This window comes from Falco rusticolus, chromosome 15 (assembly GCF_015220075.1).
Source record: "Falco rusticolus isolate bFalRus1 chromosome 15, bFalRus1.pri, whole genome shotgun sequence".
Classification (NCBI taxonomy): domain Eukaryota; kingdom Metazoa; phylum Chordata; class Aves; order Falconiformes; family Falconidae; genus Falco; species Falco rusticolus.
Window position 1 is genome coordinate 10,995,801 of NC_051201.1, and position 23,423 is coordinate 11,019,223.

The window sequence follows — 23,423 nt, forward strand, 5'->3', positions numbered from 1 at the left end:
CCGCCGGGACGTTCCCGGGCCCCGCAGCCGCGCTGCAGGTCTCAGCGGGCCCCCACAGACACGGCGGGGCCGGGCGCGGCGCCCAGGCCGGGCACAGCGGCGGGGCCCGCCAGCACGCAGCGACAGCAGCCCGCGGCGCGCCCCGCCCCCGCCCCGCTGGCGGGGCAGGAGGAAGCCGGCCCCTCCCAGAATGCCCCGCGCGCGGCAGAGGCCGGCGCGCTTGCGCGCTGCGCGCCCGGCTCCCAGCTCAGCGCAAGATGGCGGCGGGCGCCACGGACCCCCTGGAAGAGATGCTGCTCTTCTCCGAGGAGGTGGACGAGAAGGCGGTCAGCGACCTGGTGGGCTCCTTGGAATCGCAGCTGGCCGGCGGCCGGGGCTCCGCCGAGGCGCCCCAGCCCAGGACCTCCGCCCCGTCCCAGCAGCAGCAGCCGCAGCAGCAGCAGCAGCACCAGGGGAGCCTAGCGGGGGGCAGCAGCCCCGTCCGGCAGCAGCAAGGGCATCCCGCGCCTGCTCCCGCGCCTGGGGCAGAGGAGGCGGCGGGGTGTCCCGGAGCCGCGGAGAGCCGAGCCCCTGCTCAGGGGCCGCTCCCGTCCCCGTCCTCCCCGGCGGCGGCAGCGGCGGCGGCAGCGGCGGCGGCGGCAGGGAGGGGAGTGAGTGTAAACAGTAGTAGTGTGCAGCAATCACATGGAGCGGCTCTCCTCAGCGGCGGCGGCGGCGGCAGCAGCCCCGGCGCGCCCGCCGCCCCTGCCCCGCCGCAGCCTGCCGCCCCCCCGCCCGCCGGCGCCCCTGCCCAGCCTGTCAACAACCATGTGGCCGCCGGCGCCGTCGCCCAGGACGCGGGGAGCCCCAGCCCCGGTGGCAGCCCGCCCGCCGCCGCCGGCCCTCCGCCGCAGCGCGCCGCGGGGGGAAACGGGACCCCGGCGGGGGGCGGGGGGCCGGCGGGAGCGGCGGAGGGCGCCACCGCCGCGACCGCGCCGCTCCCCGGCGAGGCGGCGCCCAACGGGGAGGGCGCCGGGGGCCGGCCGGCGGCAGTCCCACCAGTCAGCAGCCACGGCAGAGCCGACGCCGCCACAGCACAGACCAAGCCCGCGCACGGCCCGCTCCCCGCAGTAAACGCACTCAGTAACTCCGCCAGCCCCGCGCCCGCCGCCCCACCGGGACCGGGCTCGGTCGCCAACTGCGCCCCGCCGCCCCCCGCCGCCCCCGGCGCCGCGCCCAAGCCGGTGGCCAGCGGCTCCAAGGCGGGCGCTGCCCTCCCCGTCGCCCCCGCGGCACCCCAGGCCCTGTCGCCCAGGCCGGCGCTGGGCGCTGCCCCCCGGATCGTGGCGCCCCAGCTGATCGTCAGGCCGCCTCAGCAGACCACCATCCAGCTGCCCCCCGGCTTCACTATCCCGCCCGGTAAGTGGAATCGCCTCAGCCGCGGGCGCGCCGCTCTTCCTAACCTTCCCCCCCCCACCCCCCTTTCGGTTGTGGGGTCTTTTCCCCAAAGTTGCTGTCTTCTCGCTGTTCGACGTGCTGGAAACAAAAGAAGAGCCACCTGTCTGCGGGCGACGTGTGACAAACGGGGCCGTCGCTGGTGGGGCTGGGGCCGGGGGCTGCCTGCCTGCCTGCCTGGCTGGGGGGGGCGGCGGCAGCAGCCCTGTGCCGGGCGGGCACCCGGGGTGCTGGGCAGCCGTAACTGCGGGTGTGTGTCGAGGGGCTCCGTTTTCTGCTTTACTCGTGGTAGGCTTGAAAAGTTTCCCTTCAAAGAGCGTCCTCTGCCCTGAGTCAGGTGGCAAGATACAGGCTAACTTGTGTAATTTAACCTAAAATTTTTAACTTCAGCAAGCGTGATGCTGGCATTCTGCTGCGTCTTTACATCACCAGACTTTATTTCCAGTAGCCCTTATGCCCTGTTTGTTCTCCCCTTAGTTTCTTAACTTTCTTCACCAAAAATGTAAGTTCGGCAGTTTGCTAACTAACCAACATCACACTCCTTCATCCTAGAGATTCCTGCTTTAACCGTGCATCGTTTCATCTGAAACTTTCAAGGGTTCTGTGGTCCCCTACTTAGATTTTAATGCTGCAAAAAGTTGGCAACTTTTGTGCCTTCTTGATTTAGGAGGTGATTGAACCTTTGAACTCATTTTTTACTGTTGGTATCAATAGCGCGATAATATGTGGAGCTGTTGATGTAGTACAAAATAACTTCTTCCACTAGGTTTCTTAAAATATTTGATATTAATTAGCTAAGTGGAGCAAAAATGTGATGGCGTAGAAGCTTGCTTCTAAGTGAACTTTTAGTATAGTTGAGTATTTGGCCATGGTTTATGAAAGTCCTGCTCCAGATTCTAATGCTCCAGACCTATAAAACTCAGTGAAGCCACTGACCTAAGACCTAACTAACTTGAAACAGGTAAGAGGTTGCTATTCAGGCTATATTAGTGCCTTTGGCCTTTGATTTCCTTTTGTTAATCTGTTTGATAATTACTATACACATATGATAAACTGTATCATGACTTTGCATACAGTTTCTGATGTTTCTTGTGTCAATACTTTCTTCTGTTACTTAATTTTCAAGTAGAAGATGGAAAGTAGAGCCTTTGAAAGAAATCTGGTCCAAGGTTTAGAAAATGCTACGGAAGTTATACTGTGGAAGGTTATCATTTGAACTTGATTTTATTACAAGGTACTTTGAAATCCATTAAATTTGCGTAAACATGAAGACAGTATGTTCTAAAATGAAGTTATTCAGGAAATACAATGCTATTTTTGAGTTTTTACTCTTTAAAGTCGTGGATCATTTATAATTAATTTTGAAACTCCTATATTGTAAACTGCTGTCTAAAGCAGAAATGTATAATATTTTTTTGAGAATAAGTTATTTTAGCATCTAATACTCATAAGCTGTATATTTCATTTTTACATGACTGACAGTAAGGAAAAATTAATCTCATACTTTAACCAGATTCTAATTTGTACATATTGCTCAGTAAAATAAATCTGAAGTCCTCCAAACTGAATTAAGACGTAACATTAATACATTAACATATATGCATCTATAGTAGTAATTACGTCTGCAACTCTTATGGAAACTGTGGCATGTGTGTAATTAATTTGTCCTTCCCCTGCAATTTTTTTATTCAGTTAGTTTTAGAAAACTGGAAGATAAGTTAACACACCTGTGAATCTGTGCAAATAGCACGTGGATTTTTTTTTAATGCGTAGTAGGCATTATCCTATGAGGATTTTCATATAAGGTTCACAGCATAATCAGAGAAGTGTTACCTGTTTGGCCAGGTGTTAGCAACGTGCTAATATTTGTATGTCAAATTGATTTAGGAATGGCATATACCAAATATATCATTGGCTTACAGAATTTTCTGCAAATATGAACGCCAAGGTGTGGTGCTTAAATGGGTAATGGACCACAAAAGTTATCTTTTGGAAGAGTTTTTATGGGTTTGTTTCAACTTTTATTTTAAAAATTACTCTCTGGGCTTTGAGAGAGTTACAATCATGGTTTTTGTATGTGGTCCTTGCTGTAGCGGTCTGCTTTTCACCTTAAAGCTCGATTTCCACAAATCTTTAGTTTGAACTGGCAGAACTTTGCCTTCTATTTGTGCTTTCAGCAGTGAGGGTTGGCTGGGGCACCTAAAGCTACTTGTATGAGGGCTTTTAGTGGTGCTGCAGTTCACTCATGTTCATCCCAGGGCTGGGGTTTGTATTTCTGACTGAAAGGAAGAGTTTCTTGGTGTAGGGTCCTTCTGAAATTTGTTACTTGCTTGATGTAATAGCATTCAAATGACTTTATCCTCTTTACGGTATGCTGCAAACCGTGCCACTTTACTGAGATGGGTTTTTTCTTGGAAGGTAATAATTAAAAGTGAATGTATGCTTTTACCTTCGTAATTTTCCCATGAAAAATTAAAAAATATATATGAAGCAATTTGCACATAGAGATAAATTGTACAAACAATGTCTAGTGACCCTGTTATCAATAGAATAAAAGTGACTTCATAGATTCTTATTTTTTTGTTCTCTCGTAGTTGCAGGCAAGATGTTTTTCTGTTTATAGACCCATCGTATCCTGTCTAGGTTAAATTATTAAAATGTATTCTGGAACTAACTTGGAAATGCTTTTTAAATAATTTGGCTGGGAAACTGCCGCTCGGTTCTGAGTAAACTAGAGGAAGTGCATAACGTGCTTTGCAGTGATCTTGAGTAAGTGTGATGCTCCAGGTGATCCAGGGACCAACTTAGCCATTGTTTCCCCTTTTCTGACCTGCTGACTGTGGAAAACTTATTGCAAAACTTGATGGCATGGGCTGTGTTGTGTAGAAGAGCTCTATTTGTGATAACACATTACTAGAAAATAATCTGAAAAAATTACCATTTACTTCCAGGAAGCGTTAGAAAACATTTACAAAGTATTCTGTTAATTTTAAACATGTCCTTTGGTGTTTTTCTGAAGCATCTGCACTCGTATCATTTTGTGCTGAGGAGTGGTTGACTTGATTCTCTGGGTTTGGCGATGTTTGTTCTTGATGTCTAAGCCACAGGAAGCGCTTCCCAATATGGTGATGATGGGTACCAAATAAATTAATCCGTTAAGGCTCAATGAGTAGCTAAATCTCAACTACTGTATACTCAGAAATGTGTCTGGCCTAATGTTTGCATGTACACATCCCCTAAAGCTGTTGTTTTAGTAAAGCTCTAATGCCATTGTCCCTGCTATGTTCATACTGAATTCTGTTCTCAGCTACTGGATTGTCACTACAGTTTCCTTTTAGTGAATAATTTCTTTCTGATTTTATTCTGCTGACCGTAGCTGGGACGTTGAAAGTCACTGTATGCCTATACACTCAAATGACTTTTTTTTTTTTTCATCACTGTTATCCATAAGCTGCAGTTATTTGGATTCCAAACTGAATTGGCTATTAGTTTTTGTCTGTTACTAGGGCCTCCTTTTCTTCTTCAAAATAAAAGAAAAAATATGTTACACCAGAATAAAAAGGAAAAGATAACAATATAAAGAAAAATATACAGTGCTATACATTGATTTTATTCTGTAGTTAGTTCTTTAGATATTGTTGTTCATGTCATTCTTTATTGTATAGTTACTGTTACTTTGTTCTCATTAGGTATGGTTTTGGTGCGCACAGATGCTGGACAGCTTGTGATGGTGCCTCAGCAGGCTCTAGCCCAGGCTCAAATGCAGGCTCAAGTACAAACGCAGGGACAGGCTCCTGCCAGCATTTCACCTAGACTTTCTGTGCCCACAACTGGCCCCGTTTTTCGCCTATCAACAACTCAGGTATGTCTGGCTTGATTTCACTTCTTTACTTTTGTGTATTACATTTTCCTCTGTCTCACGTGTTATTTGCTCCTATGTTTTTGCAGATGTGCTTTCCTCCCCTTTTTCGTTGTGGGAATAGGAACTTGTTACTCAAGTACAGTTCGTTTTCTGAGGCCTAGGAATTTTTTTTTGTATTTCAGAGAAAATCTACTTTATAGAGTCACTCAAGACTCTGTTGAGACTATGGGACCATTGGAGGCTAGAAGGCTTAGTCTTAGCCAGAACTTAGTTTGGACTGTATACCACTGGTTCAGTAAGTGCCCCTTGTTCCTCTGAATCAGAAGCATTGTGATATCCCAGCATGCCGAATGGATGCCCGGGATAGCTAGATTTCACTAGAAATTAGAAAAGAAAAAGCCAAGCATGTGCAATACAAGGATTTGTAATAAGTAACTTTTCTAATATTTTATTTAAAAAAAAGGTTTGATTCACCTGTGGGTGTGATCTGCCTACACTGAAGTTTTCTCTGTATCATGACTACATTTCCTTTTTCATATGGATTGACAGGATAGCTTGCTTTCCTACCCCAGACTCTTCAGTGGAGTGTGTGTATTTCAACTCCACTAATTAATTTTCAAAGGTGAAGTTTATTGGTTTTATATTGGTTTACAGTTTTTAGGGAGGCAGTTGAGCTTTGGACATTTTGGGCTAGAGCGGAGCTATCTTAGTAAAATGTAGAGGCAGATATCTTTGGGTGTCAGGACAGGGCAGCTGTGCCATAATAATAATAGACAGAACTACCTTAAACTCTGCTAATCTAAGGTCTGTGTTTGCAGAAGTGATAAGTAATTTTGTGTGGAAAGAGATGATTGTTGTATAGGTTGCTTGAAATAACTTAAACATTTATTTCTTGATGTTTAACATTTGATTGCTGTCCCCTGATACGCTTTGTGCATTACACCATACCTACAGTCTAAAAGATTATTAAATTTCATTCAAAAACTGAAAACAATGATAAACTCTTCTGAAGAGAAGGAAGCCAGAGTAAAATTGGAGAATCAAATTAATAGCATGAGACAATCTAAACCCCATAGTAGCCAACTAGATTACAAGTTTTAGGAATGAGTGTCACTAGGAAGATTGTAGCTCAGTGGAATGTATCTCAGGAAAGATATAAATAAAAGCCTGGAAACACCTGAAAAACTTTATGCTCTCAGAAGAGAGGTAAGTGCAGTATTGAATGGAATTTGTAAAAGAGCTCTTCACAGAAAAGGCAGCCGTTTAATGTTTAAATTTGTGCTATCTGGAAGGGTAAGAAGACTTGTAGAAGCCTTCAAAGATAAATATGTATTGCAGGAAAAATAAACACAGAGATAAGCCTGTGTTAGTTTTGAGATTTTTTATTTTTTTTTAAACTAGTTTGATGACAACAAAAATCCATTCTTTTGAGTTTGTATGTATGTTTTTGGTTATTTGGGGCTTTCTTTGTGAGTAAGTACAGTCAGTTCTTTAGTAGTGACTACAAGGGACTGCACAGCACACATTCTAGCAATGTATCCTAAGACAAGTGCATAGTGTAAATGTAAAACAGAAATTGTGGGGTGGGACTGTACCAAGAACACGATCTCAGTCTGTTAAAATGAGTTAGTTTTAGCTGTTTCTGTTTCATACTGTTTTCATGTAACTTTAATTGCTGTGGCCAGCATACAGAGTTAAAATTCAGACTGGAAATATTCATAACAAATTAAATATTAAAAAATTGTCTGTAGTTGGAAAACGTTTGAGGAAATACAACTTTATTGTCCAGAGAACCTTTGGAAGCATACAGAAATGTAGACCGACTGCTTGGCCATGTGTTCAGTCTGTATTAGAAGACTGAAGTTTGGATCCCAGAGTCAGCCTTAAGATGTGTGCACAGCAAATGTTGGGAGTTGATCATGTTAGCCTCAGGCAGCTGTTCTCTAGTTATATGAAGCAGCTAAGGTTGCAGAAGGAGTATAATCTGACTTGTTGGATTTATATAACAATAAAGTTGTGAGGATACTGCATGTTCTTATGTTGGTAGAGATACATAAATCCTGAAGGAGCTCAGGTGCTAGAAAGATGTAGTTGTTTTTGTGCAGAGTTCTGCCCAGATAAATGCTATACTGTATTACAGATACTCCTTTACACTTGTCAGTGCTAATAAGCTGATTGAGACTAGAGAAAACCAGCAAGACCTTATGAATGATAAATGTCTTACAGGATGCAAAAGTGTGATTATTTTAGCGTAGCATGATTAGAATCATGGTATTGTAGCTTGTCAGGATTCATCTCCTTTGACAGACCTTTGTGGTAGCTACTCAAACTGTACTGCATCGTTTCTTTATTTGTTGTAATTAACAAGGATAAGAAATAATTAATACTGTCCTTGGGAAACTTGCAGGGTCATGGAATTTCAATGTATGTGATCTGCAGACTCTTCTTTCATTTTGATAGTGCTTATGTTCTAGATATGTTTGGCCTTAGAGTGTTCTTTAAAAATGGTGGTTGACAGCCTTTTAAAACCAGATTGTAAAAGTTTAAATTTGAAAGATGTAGAATATCAGAACTATATACTAGACCTTTATTGTATTAGGTGGATGGTTTATAACCAAAGACTATTCATTGGTTTTCTGGAGGAAGTGTCCAATGGTGAATATTATGCTAAGGTTTTAGAAGTGTCAGTTACTTGTTTGAGTAGTTGTTATGATTAATCAAGAAAAGGGATTGAGTTCTAAAATACAGGAAATTGTGTGTATTGAAAAATAATTTCATCATTGAGTTTGTAATTAAGCTTTTTTTTCTTTCAGAATCAAATCCTGATGTCAGCTAAATTCTGGGAATTCAAATTTTCAGTAGAATTTTAAAATGTATGGAAAATATTGTCTTATATTTTTATGTCTATAAAGTATAATATTCAGGAGTCCTAGTCTCCACTGTGATTGAAACACAGAAAAATTGTGTGTGCTGTTAGCTCAACCCAGACAGAATATAAACATCAATTGCTTGAGTCCTGCAATATATTTTGCAAGATTGATGAACATTGCAGGCTACATGGTTTCAACCTCTAGATCATCAAACACCTATCTCTCAAATACGTTAGTGGATGATTGTTATTTTGCTATGCAGAGCTCAGATTTATAATTATGTTTTTATTCAGTTATTTTAAGATAGCTTTATTTGGCTTAAAATGCAGGGTGCTTTAAATGCGTAGAATTTAGTGACGTATTTCAGTTGCTGAGTTTGTGTTTTACTGTACTTCTCCCTATGTAGAAAGTCTATGCAGATAGAAATTCGCAGTCTGCTACAAGTATTCTAGGAAATAGTGTCTTATTATGAAGAACATGCCAGAAGAAGGAATAGCTTTCATGCTTCATAGGTATTATGGTTGCTTTTCTTCAGGTTGTCCTAATTTGTAGCCAGTGACATGTGTCACAAGTTACTCAGCTAAGTGATTGTTTTCAGTGTTAATTTGTATATGCACTTGAAGTAATTATGTGTTAAGAAATTGTGTTATGAGCTACATAGTTTTAAAACACAGGTTATTAAACAAGCCCAAAAAAATTGCAAAAGCTGGCAGTTACTTTTGGCAGCTCCTTAGGAAGTGTTGAGAATGGTAACTGGAGAATATAAAATTAATGATTAATTACTTTTTTAAAAATTACAAGAAAGATTGTCTGAAAAATTACCACAAAATTATCTAAATTTGAAAGCGCTTTGAATCTCTCTCCTCAACAGCTAATTCCTCCTCCACTCTCAAAAAAAGGAGGGGGAACGTAAGGCAATGTTTTAAATGTTCTTAAATGAGACTGTTGACCAATGCATACAGAGCTGTCTAGATTCTAAACTACTTCTGCAGCCCAGTGATACAAGATTTTCTTCCCATATCCCAGGGCCATCATTCGCTAGATCTTTTCCCAGCTGTTTGGGAGGAATACAAGTAAGATTTCTCATTAATATTTCTCTAGCTTCAGCAACGGGGCTTGTATCCAGGACAGTATGTGAGGAAGGAAGCCACCTTCTCAGGAACAATGGGACCTACTGAAATAGAGAAAGGGTAGCCTGCTTTCCCGTAGGATTTGGTATGTGGGCTTAGGAGAATGCTTTCCTTAAAGTCAGTGACTTTATCTGTACATATTGCATTGCAGAAGGTTCGGAAGTCAAATATCAGCATAGTATTATTTACCTTTGTAGGGAATTGATAGAGCCATCCCTCTTCCTTTCCCAAGTTTAAAAAAAGATATATTTTGATTGCAGTGCCAAACACAAATGTTCAGAAAGATTAAGATACATAACTTCCCGTTCATCCTACATTAATCTCTTCCGTACATGTGCAGTGAATTACAGTCTTTGCATGATAAATGCACAGAGATAAAAGCTTCAGCTGGGCAATCAAGGCACACAATTGATGTTGCACAGCGGACTTTAAATCTGGTGTTTCTTACATTTTGAGTGCTTGGCTTTGCTCTTTAAGTTATTGTTTGACTTCTGTTGTTTGTAATACCTTCATCTGATTTTTTGCAGCTTTTAGGAGTAGAGGATGTAAGCAAACGTAGTACAGCTTTGGGGACAATTTTGTGTTGGGTTCTTGGAAGAAGACAGGCAAATCCATTTTGAAAGGAAGACTTCTTGACTTGTAGGTGGGGTAATCTTTGATTAGACATTTAGTTATGCTTCTCTCAATTGCTGCCGTGTAAAACATGAATATAATCTGCTTGTTTCAGTTCCTAGAGGAATTCTGAAAAACTGGCTGTTCAGGATAAGCAAGTACCTTGTGGGAAGGGTCTCAATTCTGACCAGATTAATGCCAAGCTCAAAGGCTCTGGAGCATGGGTGTGTGTCCCAAAAGGATGTATGTTGTCTGAAGCACAGAGTCAAAAGTAGTGGAATGGATTCAGTCAGAAGAATCAGAATCTGAAAGTAACAGAATAGTACAGAGAAAGCAGTAATTAAGAGAAGTACCTGTAATAGGAAGATGTACTTGCTGTTTTACTGGTCTTTCACATTTACAGTCTTTCTGGTTTCTTTAATATATTCAAGAAAAACGTGAATAGATACACTTATACCGTATAATAGTTTTAGTTTAGGTCCAACTGTAAAATCGTGTAGGATTGTAATGGGAGGGGTATTAACTACAGCTAACTACACTCTTTTTTTTTAAGGGAAAAATTATTGCAAAATATTCAGGTATATAAAACCAACACATTTTTCATGTTATATACATTCATCTTATCAGTGCAGCTGCAAGAGGCTTGCCTTTTTAAAATTGGTATGTCATGTTTTACATGAAAGTACTCAGTCTTTGATGAGTATTATATCATAATAATGTTTTGATACATTAAGAAGTATGTACTGTGAGTACTTTTTCAGTGATAACATGCTTGTTTGAAAAAACATTTAATGAAATAAAATATTTGGATGCTTAAAGCAAACATTGGTTTGAGTTAACTGCATAATTTTAATTGAACAATTGTCTCTATTGTTGTAGTTTCCTTTTAGATTTTGATAGACATTGATTTTAGCTGAATATTAAAAAATTATTAATGTTGCCGAAATTTTGTCTGCTATAGGATCTCAGTTAAGGTACAGGATTTTTAGGAGACAAGCTATAATTTGATGGAACTTTGGTTGATCTTAGAAAAATTTTGATCTGGATTCTTGTATTACAAGCAGGTGAAATAAGCGTGGGTTTACTTGCATGACTGTATTCTTCAGAGATAATCAGTAAATTCAGAAGTCTTTTAAAACATTATTTAGGTTGCATTACATTTTTGCCTCTCTTGTTTTGAAGTTTTTACTTGTGAAATTATGAAAAATAGGTAGGTGCTGCCATCTAGTTTTTCTTTGCTGCGTTTCTTTTGTTTAACTACATTTTTCATTTGTACAGTTTATGGCTTTTCATGCTTTTGATGCAGATATTGTTTGGTGGTTTTCATTATCTTGATAACCAGTTGGTTTACATACATAACCAACCACTCCCCCACCCCCAGAAAAGTTACTTATTTAAGTTTTGAAAAAAGTAGAACTATTTTATGTTGGTTACAAAATTGAAGTGCTGCTGTACACCAAGCAGATAAAGTGAATATCATTAGCCTGGCCCATAATTTTCTATTACAGAATATCTGTTACTGGAACTCACAAATCAGGTGAAATAGTGTAAATTGGAATTTTCATGAGAATGCTGCAGGAAATAGATTTGGTCTAAGAGTTTGCTAATGTTTTTGTTTCAAGTTTGATTCAAAATATGTTTTCCAGTATGAAGTTGCTTTGTATATTATTAGTGATCAGAAAAAGTAAAGTTACGTGTAAAGTTTGATGCTTTAGTCCAGATATTTAGGCACATAAGTGGGCTACTTAACAGTTCTTCTGCTACAAGTATGATTACCTGTCACTTGATTTTTGTTTTCATTGCCTAAATTGTCCATTCAATATATCAATAATATATATTGTTACGAAAATGACAATTCTAGCTTTGTTTTTTGTTGCTTTAGGCATTTTTCTAACTTCTGTGCTTCAGAATTTCAAGTTCATGATACTAATTTTACTGATTTGTTTTTTGTGTTTTCATACTCACTTTCTATTGTTTCACTTTACCATCCTTTTTTAAAAAGAAAAAAAAAAAAGTCTTGAACTTGCGAAAAGTGCTGAATCACCTGCTCTGGAAGTGGCTATATTTTTGCTGTGAAATATGCTCAATGCAAGCAACAACAGCTTAGTCTTTGCTATCACATGTGATGTGGGGAGCAGTTCTAAACTTGGCTGACGTTTCACAGGCTCCTGCTCTTGCTAAAGCAAATCTTTCAAATCTGAGATGGTTCTGATACTATGCTGTGTCTGTATTTTCAGCAGTGTTTATGTTATCTTTTGGTAATTTTTTCCTCATTGATTGATCTCTTTCTTTTTTTCTGTCTCTTTCACACCCTTTCTGCTGTTCTGACAAATGCTCGTTTTACTTTTTGCTGAAGCTTTATGCAAATTGATAAATCTTTGTTGCTGCCTGAGGTTTGTTACCATTATTATCAAATAAGCTATTCTGTACTATTTCTTTTTTATAGACATTTTTTGGGCTTCTTGTACAATGTTTTGGAGAATACATTTGTGTTAGTAGGGCAGGTAGGCTGGAAGACCAGAGAAAGTAAAAAATTTATGGTCTCAACTGCGCTTTAACCACAAAATCACTTTCCTTCATGGCGAGTGAAACTTTTCTGTATAAGCAGATAAGTCCTCACTACGTACAAATTCTACTGCTTACATTTTCATAGCATTAACACATCTTTTAAAACTTCTTAGAAAACACTCAAGTCATTAGTAAGGCTGTGAAATTAAATGTGCAAAGATTAGGAAATGCTGTGAAGAAGGTTCCTGAGCAATGTAATAGTGGCTCCCATGTGCATATGCATTATGTTGCATGACCACATACTGCTGTTATTTTTAATTTCTACAGTGTGTAGGCTGGACAGTCTTAATTAATTAATGAAGAATTATGTAATATTTTTTCTCCACTGTTCAGTGGGTTGCTTCAGGCTTATCTGCTGCATACTATCGAAGCCCCCCTCTGAAGTGGGAATTAATAACCAAGCAGGGTTTTTTGTGAAGCTTATCCCTGTAACAACTTTCTCAATAATGCAGTTAAGGGGATTATTAGCTTCTTTTTATAAGTAGAAAACAGAGCTTAATTGTCTCTATTTTAAGTATTAAATTAAAAATACAGGTTAATTTTTTGTGTTCAGTTTGACTTCCTTGTCTTCAGTTGCAGCCATAACCACTCCTCGTCACAAACTCCACATTTCAAGTTGGGCACTTGAAATATATGGCATAAGAATAGTTATTAGATTATCTGTATTTGCATGCAGCACAAGCACTGAGCAATTGAGGCAAGGGTAGAATCTAATTTGTAGTGCCAGAATTCAGCTGCTTCTTATCCACCAGGTTCTTTGGATGAATTCTAGTGATTATAGATGGACCAGCCACTTACAGAATGAGAAAGTACTTTGATAATGGATTATATGGATATTTGCTTACACCAACAGGATGCTGACCCTTCAGAGGTAGGGGTTTGGGACTTAGAACCCCAGATTACTCAAGGTCTCTTTGGTGGTCCCAGGCTCCTCTGCCTGTCTTGTCTAATTGCTCCCAGTTCTGTCCTGTGTCTTCCTTGCCTGTTTTTCTCCTAGTTCGTGAACCCAAAAGGGGCATCACAAATGTGAGGAACACAGCAGCACCTCCCAGCTTTTTGGGTTCTGCTGCTTGACTCCAGTGATGCTGTGGTGTCTCAGAGCTGTGCTGGCAATGAAGGTTCTGCCTCTGCCGGCTGACATGTTAGAGGTTCTGCCTCCGGTCGTTTTCTGCAATTGTGCGCAAATGTCAAGTTTTCAAAAGGTTAGTACTTAGGCTCAATTTGGCTGTATTTTTACCAGAGTGAAAAAGTGAAATCACCGACATACAAATTACTCTGCATCTGATGTTTAACTGCATGTTCCAGACAAACTATAACCAAAAGAACTGAGAGGCAGTCAATAAGTATGTGAAGTTTTTCCATGAACTCTTCAGAAGTTTCACAGAATTTTAAGTATCAGAGAACAGAGTTTGGTAATGGGGAGTGTTATGGTACCTTCACAGTAGGGAGGGCTACAGCTGTGCGTATAAGAAAGGTTGTATAAATTAGGTGTTTTAAAATGATGTGGTGGGCTGAGCCTGGTGGGGGCCAGGTGCCCACCAAAGTGGCTCTGTCACCCCCCTCTTCATCCAGACAGGGGAGAGAAGATGCAAGGAGAGGCGAAAGGCTGGTGGGTCGAGCCAAGGGCAGGGAGATCACTCGCCACACAGCGGCACGGGCAGAACGGACTCGACTCGGGGAGATCAGCTGAATTTGTTACCAATCAAACGGGATCAGGGTAACGAGAACTAACCCGAGTGTTAAGAACAGCTTCCCCCCTCCCCTCCCCCCTCCCCAGGCTCAGCTTGGCTCCCGATGTCTCTCCCTCCTCCCCGCAGCGGGGCAGGGGGACGGGGAACGGGGCTGGGGTCAGTCCCGCACACGCTGTCGCTGCCGCTCCTGCCCCTCACACGCTGCCCCTGCCCCGGCCTGGGGTCCCAGGGGCTGCGGGTGGGGGTCTGCTCCCCGTTACCCCCCGGGGCTGGGGGCACAGCCTGCCTCGCCGGGGGCTTCCCCACGGCCTCCGGCGCCTGGAGCCCCCCCGGCCCCCTCCTGCCCTGGCCTGGGGGGCTGCAGGGCTGTTGCTCTCCCACGGGCTCCCTCCCCTCTCCCCCTGCAGCTGCTCTTGCGCAGGAACTTTCCCCCTTTTGAAACCCGTTATCCCAGAGGCGCTGCCAGCGTCGCTGCCGGGCTCGGCCTTGGCCAGCAGCGGGTCCGGCTGGGAGCCGGCTGGCATCGGCTCCATCGGGCACGGGGGAAGCTGCTGGCACCTTCCCACAGAAGCCACCCTGTGCCCCCGCGAACACAGCCCTCCACACAAACCCAATATAGATAAGCTACCAGGTTTGACCTTTAGCCTTAAGCTCCTTCCAGTGTCTGTGATCCCACCTTGGTTTTCTCTTCATTAAATTGTCTTGTATTGTTTGAGGCATCAGGGCACCTTAGGGTGGCCTGTTTTGTTCATAAGAAGTCTTCTGGATTAATGTTTAGAATTTAGTTTGATTTCGGATATTGCAAATTGAAATCTAAACTTAAAGGTCATATTCTGCTGAAATTGAGTTTTGCATAGTACCTAGTGAAGCAATGTATGGGAAGACACAAAGAGGTGTCATGATGTGTATTGTGATAACTTGCCCCTGCTTTTGTGTTAATGTTTGTTAAGATGCTGTTGGAGGATTTTCTTTCTTCCTTTTGTGGTTGATAGTGGCCAAGTTTGTTGACAGGACTGATCATGAAATGTATATGCAATATACTTGTCAAAATAAGCTCTCTGGCTTTGTAGTGCAGGGACTGTGTTGCTGGCACCCTATGGTACAAAATACAAGTATACCACAGACCTGTTTGCGAGGATTTACATACATCAGTGGCTATTTAAATTGTCTTGATTTTATGAAGCTGGAATGCACTATGCAGTACCCAAAATTGGTCTAGGCCTGCCTTGGCAGTGACAAATAATCTTTGGTGTATTTTCTCGATATTCAAACAGCCTGCTTTTTCAAATGCAGCCTTGCATATTCCTTCAAATATAGAGGCGGCTGGTTAGTGCAAGACAGGCACAAGTGCAATTTGCTCCCATTCTTGCCTCAAGCTTTGCCTCTCTATTCGTGTGTCCAGAGCTCTGGGGAGAAGGTCTACATAGGAAAGTGAAGATGAAGTTATTTAGAGACTGAGTTTACAGGGGACAGAGTAATTCCACACTGTTTTCTTCCATGAACAATTCTAATGTGTGCTTCCTGCCTTTGTGGAAGTGGCTTCTTGCACCCTGAAACTGGGATCGGCTGCCTTATCTGCATCACTTGTGCAGGCAGAAGGAAGCTTGGGACATCCCTTGTCTAAGCTGGCCAGACGTGAGCCAGATTAGTTTTGAAATCCTTCTTTCCAAAGTAGCACTGTGTTGTGCTCCTCTGACACTTTCTGATCTCTCTGTGTGGACAGAGCCAGCCCAAGTCTGTATGCAACAGGCTACTGTAAGCATTCTCCAGTGTCCCCACGGCGGTTGGTGGTGGGTTATATACTGCATTCATGTTCTAGTTTCCTGCCTGCTAATGTCTGAGTACAGGGAAAAAGCCTCTTAAACATTACTTTCATGTATTTAGGATATGTAAAAACATGTGATGTGTTTAATCAAAAATAATACAGTTACGTTTGAAAATGTATTCTTTTCTAAGCCTTTCTTGGTAGTTTTGGAGTTTAATAGCATACCAAACCTTAGCAGTTTTTCTTTGAAGAACATCATACATTGTTTTAGATTGTTCCAGTAGGAACTTGACACATTGGGTTAAATTATTTTTTTTTATATTGTTGATATTTTTTTCCTTTTTGATGGATTTCTCATGAGATCTGTTTACGGCTTTCCTTTCATAGAAAACACAGCTATTTGTTTCTAAATAGTTTTTAGCAGTTCTTCTTGAAGCATTTGTGTTGGGGAGTCCTTAGAGTGTCTTCTAGCAACTTGTATCTGTCATTTGAAAATCATTTCCATGATACTTAAGAATTTCTCTAGGCTAGTTCCTTATTATGTTTCTCATACGCTTGTTTCATACTTACCTTTTTTAACATTTATGAGTTTTGGAACAGCATTAGTAGACTATTGCGTTACTTTGCAGTTTTTTGGTAGTAAGGCTTTTTCTTCATATCTAACACGTTAGTACACTTTACTGCCATTTTGTATCAAAGGCTTTTGTCACTATTGATTTCTAAAACTGAGGGTGAATTTTAGTCTTCATGTTGCATAGTTTGCTCCTGTGGTCTGGCACAGTGGAGTACATACTTGGTTGAATAGTATGCTGTTATAACACTGAAATTTTGTATTTTGATTATATGCAGCGTTGTTTTTAAGTATGTTCCTGTGATGAATCGTGAGCACTTACTAGATGAGAAAAATTCTCTAGGTAGCAGTCTGAGCTATGTATTTGTGGATTTCTGGCCGCAGATCTTTCTCAGAACTGAGCAACTGCCAGAAGTTTGCCTGGTTATCTTGCTTGCTTTATAAATCCTCACCTCTGGAAGCTCTTACTGACAAGAAAGGGGCAGATATATCTCATGGGCACGTTGTATTTCTAGATTGGAAGCACTGATTATAAGCAAATGACCAAGATACACAGTATTTATGTTTTTAAATGCAAACATTCGTTGAGTAAATATAGTTTCATTCAACCCATATTTTAAGGAAATTGGAGTAAGTGATCTTCTTTACAATGAAGAAAATAAGTGTGGTATTTAACAACAGAAAAAGCTTCTTCCAAAAAACCCAGACAATTCTGCCTATTCATGGTGATGCTGTTTATTGTCTCTAGGATGTCTCAGTATGTAAGACATCCCTAAGTCAAGATTTCAAAAATCTTGAATGCTATCCAAACAAAAAAAGAATGTTTTGTTTGGATGTCAGGTAGATTTTTTAATTTTATTTTTCCCCACCTTTTCCTCCCTGAGTATAGAAGATTGATATACAGTAGACGATATTGCTGGACTGATCCGTAAGGAATGCTTGGGGTTTTGCATGCCTGCCTGGGCCTCTGTTCCTTTTGGAGATCTCTCAAGTGTACTTTGAAGAAGTATTTTATGTAGGCTTAGTAGACAATGTAAGAATCTAAAATAAGCAGCTCTTTATAAAAATATTAGAGACATACATAATTTAAAATGTAAATTAAGGAAAAACGGTTTTATCTTGTGAGAAACAGTATTGTCTATGATTTATTACTACAGCCACTTGGAAAATTTGTCTTTTCTAAGTATGTGCTTGAATATAAATCTTAACAAATATAAGTTACAAGAGACCAGTGGAGCCTCTGTTTTTAACGAGTGGTTCTCTTTTTGTCATAATTGCCATATTGTGTGAGGTATTTCTTCCGTAATGGTATTTACATTCCTGTAGAATTAAATAACAACTTTCCTGGGTACATTTTTTAATTCCTAAATATTGTCCTTTTATATGATGGTAAGAGATGTCAACCTCTCAGGTAAAGTAAGTTACAAAACCACTATGTTTGCTGCATGAGAGATATACTGAGTTGTAGAGTATGCTACTGAGTGAGAGGCTATAAGCCAGTCATTTTCCTTTGTCTGCACTTAACATTCCAGTTGCTGTCCGGTTACAGAGTGTGCATTTATTACAAAGATTCCCCAAATGCTTAGACTTTATTTTTGTGCAAATTAATTTCTATATGTTTTAATCTGAAATCACATTTTCTGCTCTCTGAATTTTCTCTGCATGTTAATTTTCTTCAAGAAAAAGCAGTAGAACAGGCCAGTAAATATCAAAAGGACCAATATGTGTTACTGGCAATTATAAACTCAAATCTTGATGAATACTGAAATGTAAATATTACAACTGAACTAATAGATCAATGTAACATCAATTTTTTGCAGGTCACATCCGATGTGACCTGCAAAAAATTGATGTTATATTCATTTCCACATATCTGTATGAAAAATAGCTTTTTAGGAGAAATACTGCAACCATACCATTGAACGTAAGAAAGCTCATTTTTGCATTATTTGTGAATATATATTTAAAAATGTATTACTAGTTTTGGGTTGTTTTTTGTTCAGCATTCATAATGATTATTTATGTCATCAGTATTATAAAAAAGTATTGGAAATCAAGTTTATAAGGAGGAAAAATATAAAATGCTTATTTTTCCTTTATTAGCAACCAACTTCTGTAGCCACATCTACTGTCCGCCTAGGACTTCCAGTGCAAGCCAAAGTTGTTCCATCAACTGCTACCCCTGTCAGTGCTACAACTGCTGCGACTCTGCCTGGAGGCTCTATTCTTTCACATACCACAGTAAGTAGTAATATAAAAAGCAAAAGATGGGTGAAGAAAATGATGTTTGTAATTACATAGTTTTTTCAAAAGTGAATTTTGATGTTCATGTTTGTTTTTATTGCAAATGTAATACCAGGAATAATAATGAATGTATAGTCAGAATGTGCTATGCAGGTGCTGAGTGATAGCCTAGATCTTATTTTCTAATGTTTCATAGAATCACAGAATAGTTTGGGTTGGAGAGACCTTAAAGATCACCTAGTTCCAGCCTCCCACCAAGGGACACCTTCCACTGGAGCAGGTTGCTCAAAGCCCCATCCAGCCTGGCCTTGGACACTGCCAGGGATGGGGCATCCACAGCTCCTCCGGGCAGCCTCTTCCAGTGTCTCACCACCCTGACAGATTAGATATTAGGGAGAAATTCTCTACTAAGTCTGTGCTCTTTTTAAAACCATTAGCCCTTGTCCTGTTGCTACAGACCCTTGCAAAAGTCTGTCCCCATCTTTCTTATAATTCCCCTCCCTTTAAGTATTGAAAGGCAGCTATAAGGTTTTCCTGGAGTTGAGTTTTCTCCAGGTTGAACAACCCCAATTCCATCAGCCTGTCTTTTTTGTACCCCCAGTGTTTTTTGGGGTAGTGTAGATGCAGTTTTAAGCAAGCTTTATTTTTAAAGAGAAAACTTAAATCAGCTGGCCTCACAAATACTGTTTCAGTGGTGGACATGCTGCACTATGTTTGTTCCCCATTGAGAACTGTGGTATCTGCTGTATGGTCACCAGTGCTGCAGGACCCATGGCATCACCTGTGGCATTGCAGTGCCTGGGTCAGCTTGTTCTGCTGCTGCACCCAAGACAGAGCAAAGCTCTGCTGTCAGGCTGGATTGGGAGGTTCTGGTGGCTTCTGCTCAGTGTGTTAGGCTACTTGGCTGAGCTCTCTGTAGCTTCTGCAGTCTCATTTGGTGTGTCTGAGATTTTTTTGGCTCTTGGAAGAGTGGCTTATTAGGTCAGATAAAGTGTGAGAGCTGAACTGGATGAGGGTGGGGGTGTGTGCACGTGGTGTTCTGTGCAGCCTGATAAGCTTTCCAGCCTGCCAAGGTTGAGGAGTGTGCCACATGGTATATGGCCCAGCTAGGTCCATCCAGGACAGTTTGATTCACTAGGTCTTTGCACTGGTGCAAAAGCATATATGCTGCTACTGGGCTCACCACTATTTAGGAAACCACTAATGGTTAATACCAGATTCACTAGTGTTAGTGCATTTGTCATCTGGATCTGAGCTGTCATTGTAACTGTGGTATAGATAATTGTAAACCTGATGACATGACCTCAGATCATTGGGAACTGAGTTGTTATATTAAGGGCCAAATTTACAGAAAGTTGAGTTTGAGAAGTCACATCATCATGGTGATCTTACATGGCTGGATAATAGCATCTTATTTTTTAGTGGCACACTTATTTTTGTAATAAAAAGAACTTTATATGAGGACTTTCACTGTTCAGTAAAGGGTGACAAAATTAGGGTTATAAGTAAGGTCAGTGGTTCTATTTGTCAGCATGGCTATATTTGAAAGGAAACAAGTTTTTCTTGTCAGACTTTGAAGAACTTTATGATAGAGTAAAAGATTTTAAAGAAGATAATCAGCTTTTTTCAATATAAAATATTAATAGGTATCAGTAGCTACAACAAGTGCTCAAAATTTATTCAAGACAACAGTAGCAACTGGAACGTCGGCTTCTCAACAACCTGCAGTAATTACTGGTGGACAAACTCAAGCTTCAGCACAAAACCAGGGTCAGCCTCGGCTGCCACTTCCACCTCATACAACAGCACAAGTACCAGCACAGCCGCAGGTCATACCGAGCTCTCCTGTACCTGGAACTACAGTTGTATCACAGGTAAGTTTTAAAATACTAGATACTTGGTCTCCTTAGTATTTCCTGAACTTCTCAGGTCTATTCAGAAACAGAAAGAACTTTTCCTGCATGCAGGCACGCTTTCCATGATGGAACAAACACTTTCCAAAGAAAACCTTCCCCTCTTTTCAAGTAAATTGGATACCAATTCTGAGAGGAAGAACACGTGTGGTTGGCTCTCCCCATCCTGCCATGTACATGTCAGTAGTGAAAGAACCATTCTGTTTCTGTAGGCAGAAGAATCAGGCCTTCAGTCTATGAACTTTGTTATTATCATGTTGCTGATCCTCAAAACTGTGGTTACACTGAAGTGTAATGTTTCTGTTTCTTGGAGTAATAACACCATATAAAAACAATGGCTTGAAAAATTGAAGCTTGTTTTACTACTGATGAAGAAAAGATTAGATATGGTGATGTTTGAAGACTTTCTAATTTGATTTTACTGCTGTAGCTGCTTTGTACAAAAAAACGTTCTGAATCAATAATTTAACAAATTTAGATAGCTTGGGGAACATTGTACATTGTGTATTGAGCATCTCAAAGGAGATTGCATCTCACAACAAATTGTTGTGTTACTTCTCATATTTAAAGATATTTTTATCAAAACAGACTGTAAAGTATTAAATATATTTCTTTCATTGTTTTGTGGTTTGGGGGTTTTTTTGTTAGTATTTGTGAGGTATGATGTTCAGTTACATAAAGAAGTGAAGAAAATGTCAGCTAACTAGCAGCAACTGTAAAATAGCTGCAGATGTATGTCAAATATGTCCTGCCTGAATTGGGACAATTCCATAATTTTCCCCGTTATAGTGATCAGAGCACACATTGATCCTAATGGAAAATAGCATGGTTCTGATATTTGTTTTCTCTGGCTTTTGCAGGAAATGCAAGAGAATGTGAAAAAATGCAAAAACTTTTTAGCTACCCTTATAAAACTTGCTTCTCACAATTCACCATCTCCAGAAACATCCCGTAATGTGAAAGCTCTGGTTCAAGATTTGTTGGTAAATACTTAGTTATCTTCATTTTGTCAGTTACCTAGTAAGCTTGTTATTTACATGTGCTGAAAACTACTGCTTTGATCTTAACCATTTTTTTTTTGTTGTAATGAAAGTGAAAGGAGTTGGGCTGCATCAAAGTGGTATGTTTCATGTCTTCAAAAATCTGTTAAAGGTAGGCTTTCTCTTAGTTTCTGGAAGGGGAAATGCAACAAAGTATGCATTTGTCAAAGGCACTTTTGTTTTGATGGATAATATTTTGGTCTTCTATTTAGAAAAATAGAGTAAAATACAGGATTTTTCCTTGAGGATGCGTGAAGTTTCTTTTTCTCCAAACCATGGTCTTCTCTGAAACAGTAAGAAGCTATTAAATGTGGTTTAGAGTTTCTTGGACTGAAGGAAAAGTATTTTGCTAAGCTGCTGAGTCCGAGCAGTTCTGCAGGCAGACGCTGCTGCATGGGGCCTTCACTGCAGGTGGATTTCAAGAGGCAAAGTTGTGTTTCTGCTAGACAGAGTCCTTGGGCTGAGAAGAAGTCTGACTTACTGTAGTCTGCAGTGCAACAGATTTTTCAGTGAATTTCATAAATGAGTTGCAAACAGATGTTACTGTGGAGCTGAACAAATGATCAAGCTTCTTAGAAGAAATTAATTATTGTCTATGAAGAACTTGGATTTAAAAGTATTAAAATATGATATGTATTTCTTTGAGTTCATTGACAGAGAAGCCTGTCTATTTTAGACAAGCCTAAGACTTTAAGTATGACCCATTCAACAATAATACAATTCAACAATAATAAGTGGTTCCAATAAAACCTCATTTGAACTTTTGAAAACTAGGAAAGATTAACTAGGTGAAGGTAACTACTTTAAATATTTTAAACAAAGTAATGAGACACATGACATGATAAATATATTTATTGAAGGTTGTTTTGGTTTGTTTGGCTTTGTTCTTGTTCTCTATCAGTGCAGGAAAGCTAATGAATGTTCTTATTACAACCTGAGATTGTAAGTAATGGTACTGGAGTTTTCTGGTATTAACTACTGAATATGTGAAATATATATATTCATAAGTGTATATTTTGTGAGTATATACACATGTCTACACATACACACATTTGTATAGGTGAAAATTCTGTGTATATAATTACATGTACGCTTTTTATATATGCATATGCTTTACATCTCTTTTATATATAAATACACATACGTATATTCTACTAACTTAAACTGGACCTTCAAAATTGGTTTTGGAATGAAGTAAAGATACTTTCTTATTACAGGGGCTGACATATTTTATAATAGTTTGTAAGGTTAGTTCAACAACCTGTTTTTTTTAATTAATATTTTTAAAAAGAAATCCCTATGTAAAGGTTAGTGGGAGAATGGAGTCCTAAAAAGGACTTAAGTGTTTGTGGGATCTTGTTGCTTCTTAAATTGTGCATCGCAAAGGGAGCTGTCTGAATTCTGAGTGGCATATTACATATATAAATTACCTCTTGACAGAAGGATTTTATAGAGAGGAGTTGAGGGACTTGAGCTTTGAAAGTTATTCTTGGTATGGTAGCCTGTTTAGCTGGAGATATATACATATATATTATCTGGAAAAAAAACAACCAGACAACTGAACTGAGTTTTTGATGATTTTCTTTTTTTCTTCCCCATGAAGGATGCAAAGATTGATCCAGAAGAATTTACAGGCCGCCTTCAATCGGAACTCAAATCATCTCCTCAGCCATATCTTGTACCTTTCCTTAAGGTAATAAGAATATTGTTTAGATAAATTTAT

At 40.4% G+C, this 23,423-nt stretch overlaps 1 protein-coding gene across 1 annotated transcript in view; it reads left to right on the plus strand.

Annotated features, from left to right (window-relative positions):
- The first annotated feature begins 213 nt into the window (after positions 1–213).
- LOC119157640 (transcription initiation factor TFIID subunit 4-like) overlaps positions 214–23,423 on the plus strand; it is a 146,358-nt gene continuing 123,148 nt past the window's right edge. Inside the window, exons 1-6 of the mRNA XM_037408707.1 lie at positions 214–1,398; positions 5,124–5,296; positions 18,607–18,744; positions 20,394–20,621; positions 21,521–21,643; positions 23,304–23,393. Of these exons, the coding sequence (XP_037264604.1) occupies positions 258–1,398; positions 5,124–5,296; positions 18,607–18,744; positions 20,394–20,621; positions 21,521–21,643; positions 23,304–23,393 (1,893 nt within the window). The 5' untranslated portion in view covers positions 214–257. The remainder of the gene's footprint in view (positions 1,399–5,123; positions 5,297–18,606; positions 18,745–20,393; positions 20,622–21,520; positions 21,644–23,303; positions 23,394–23,423) is intronic.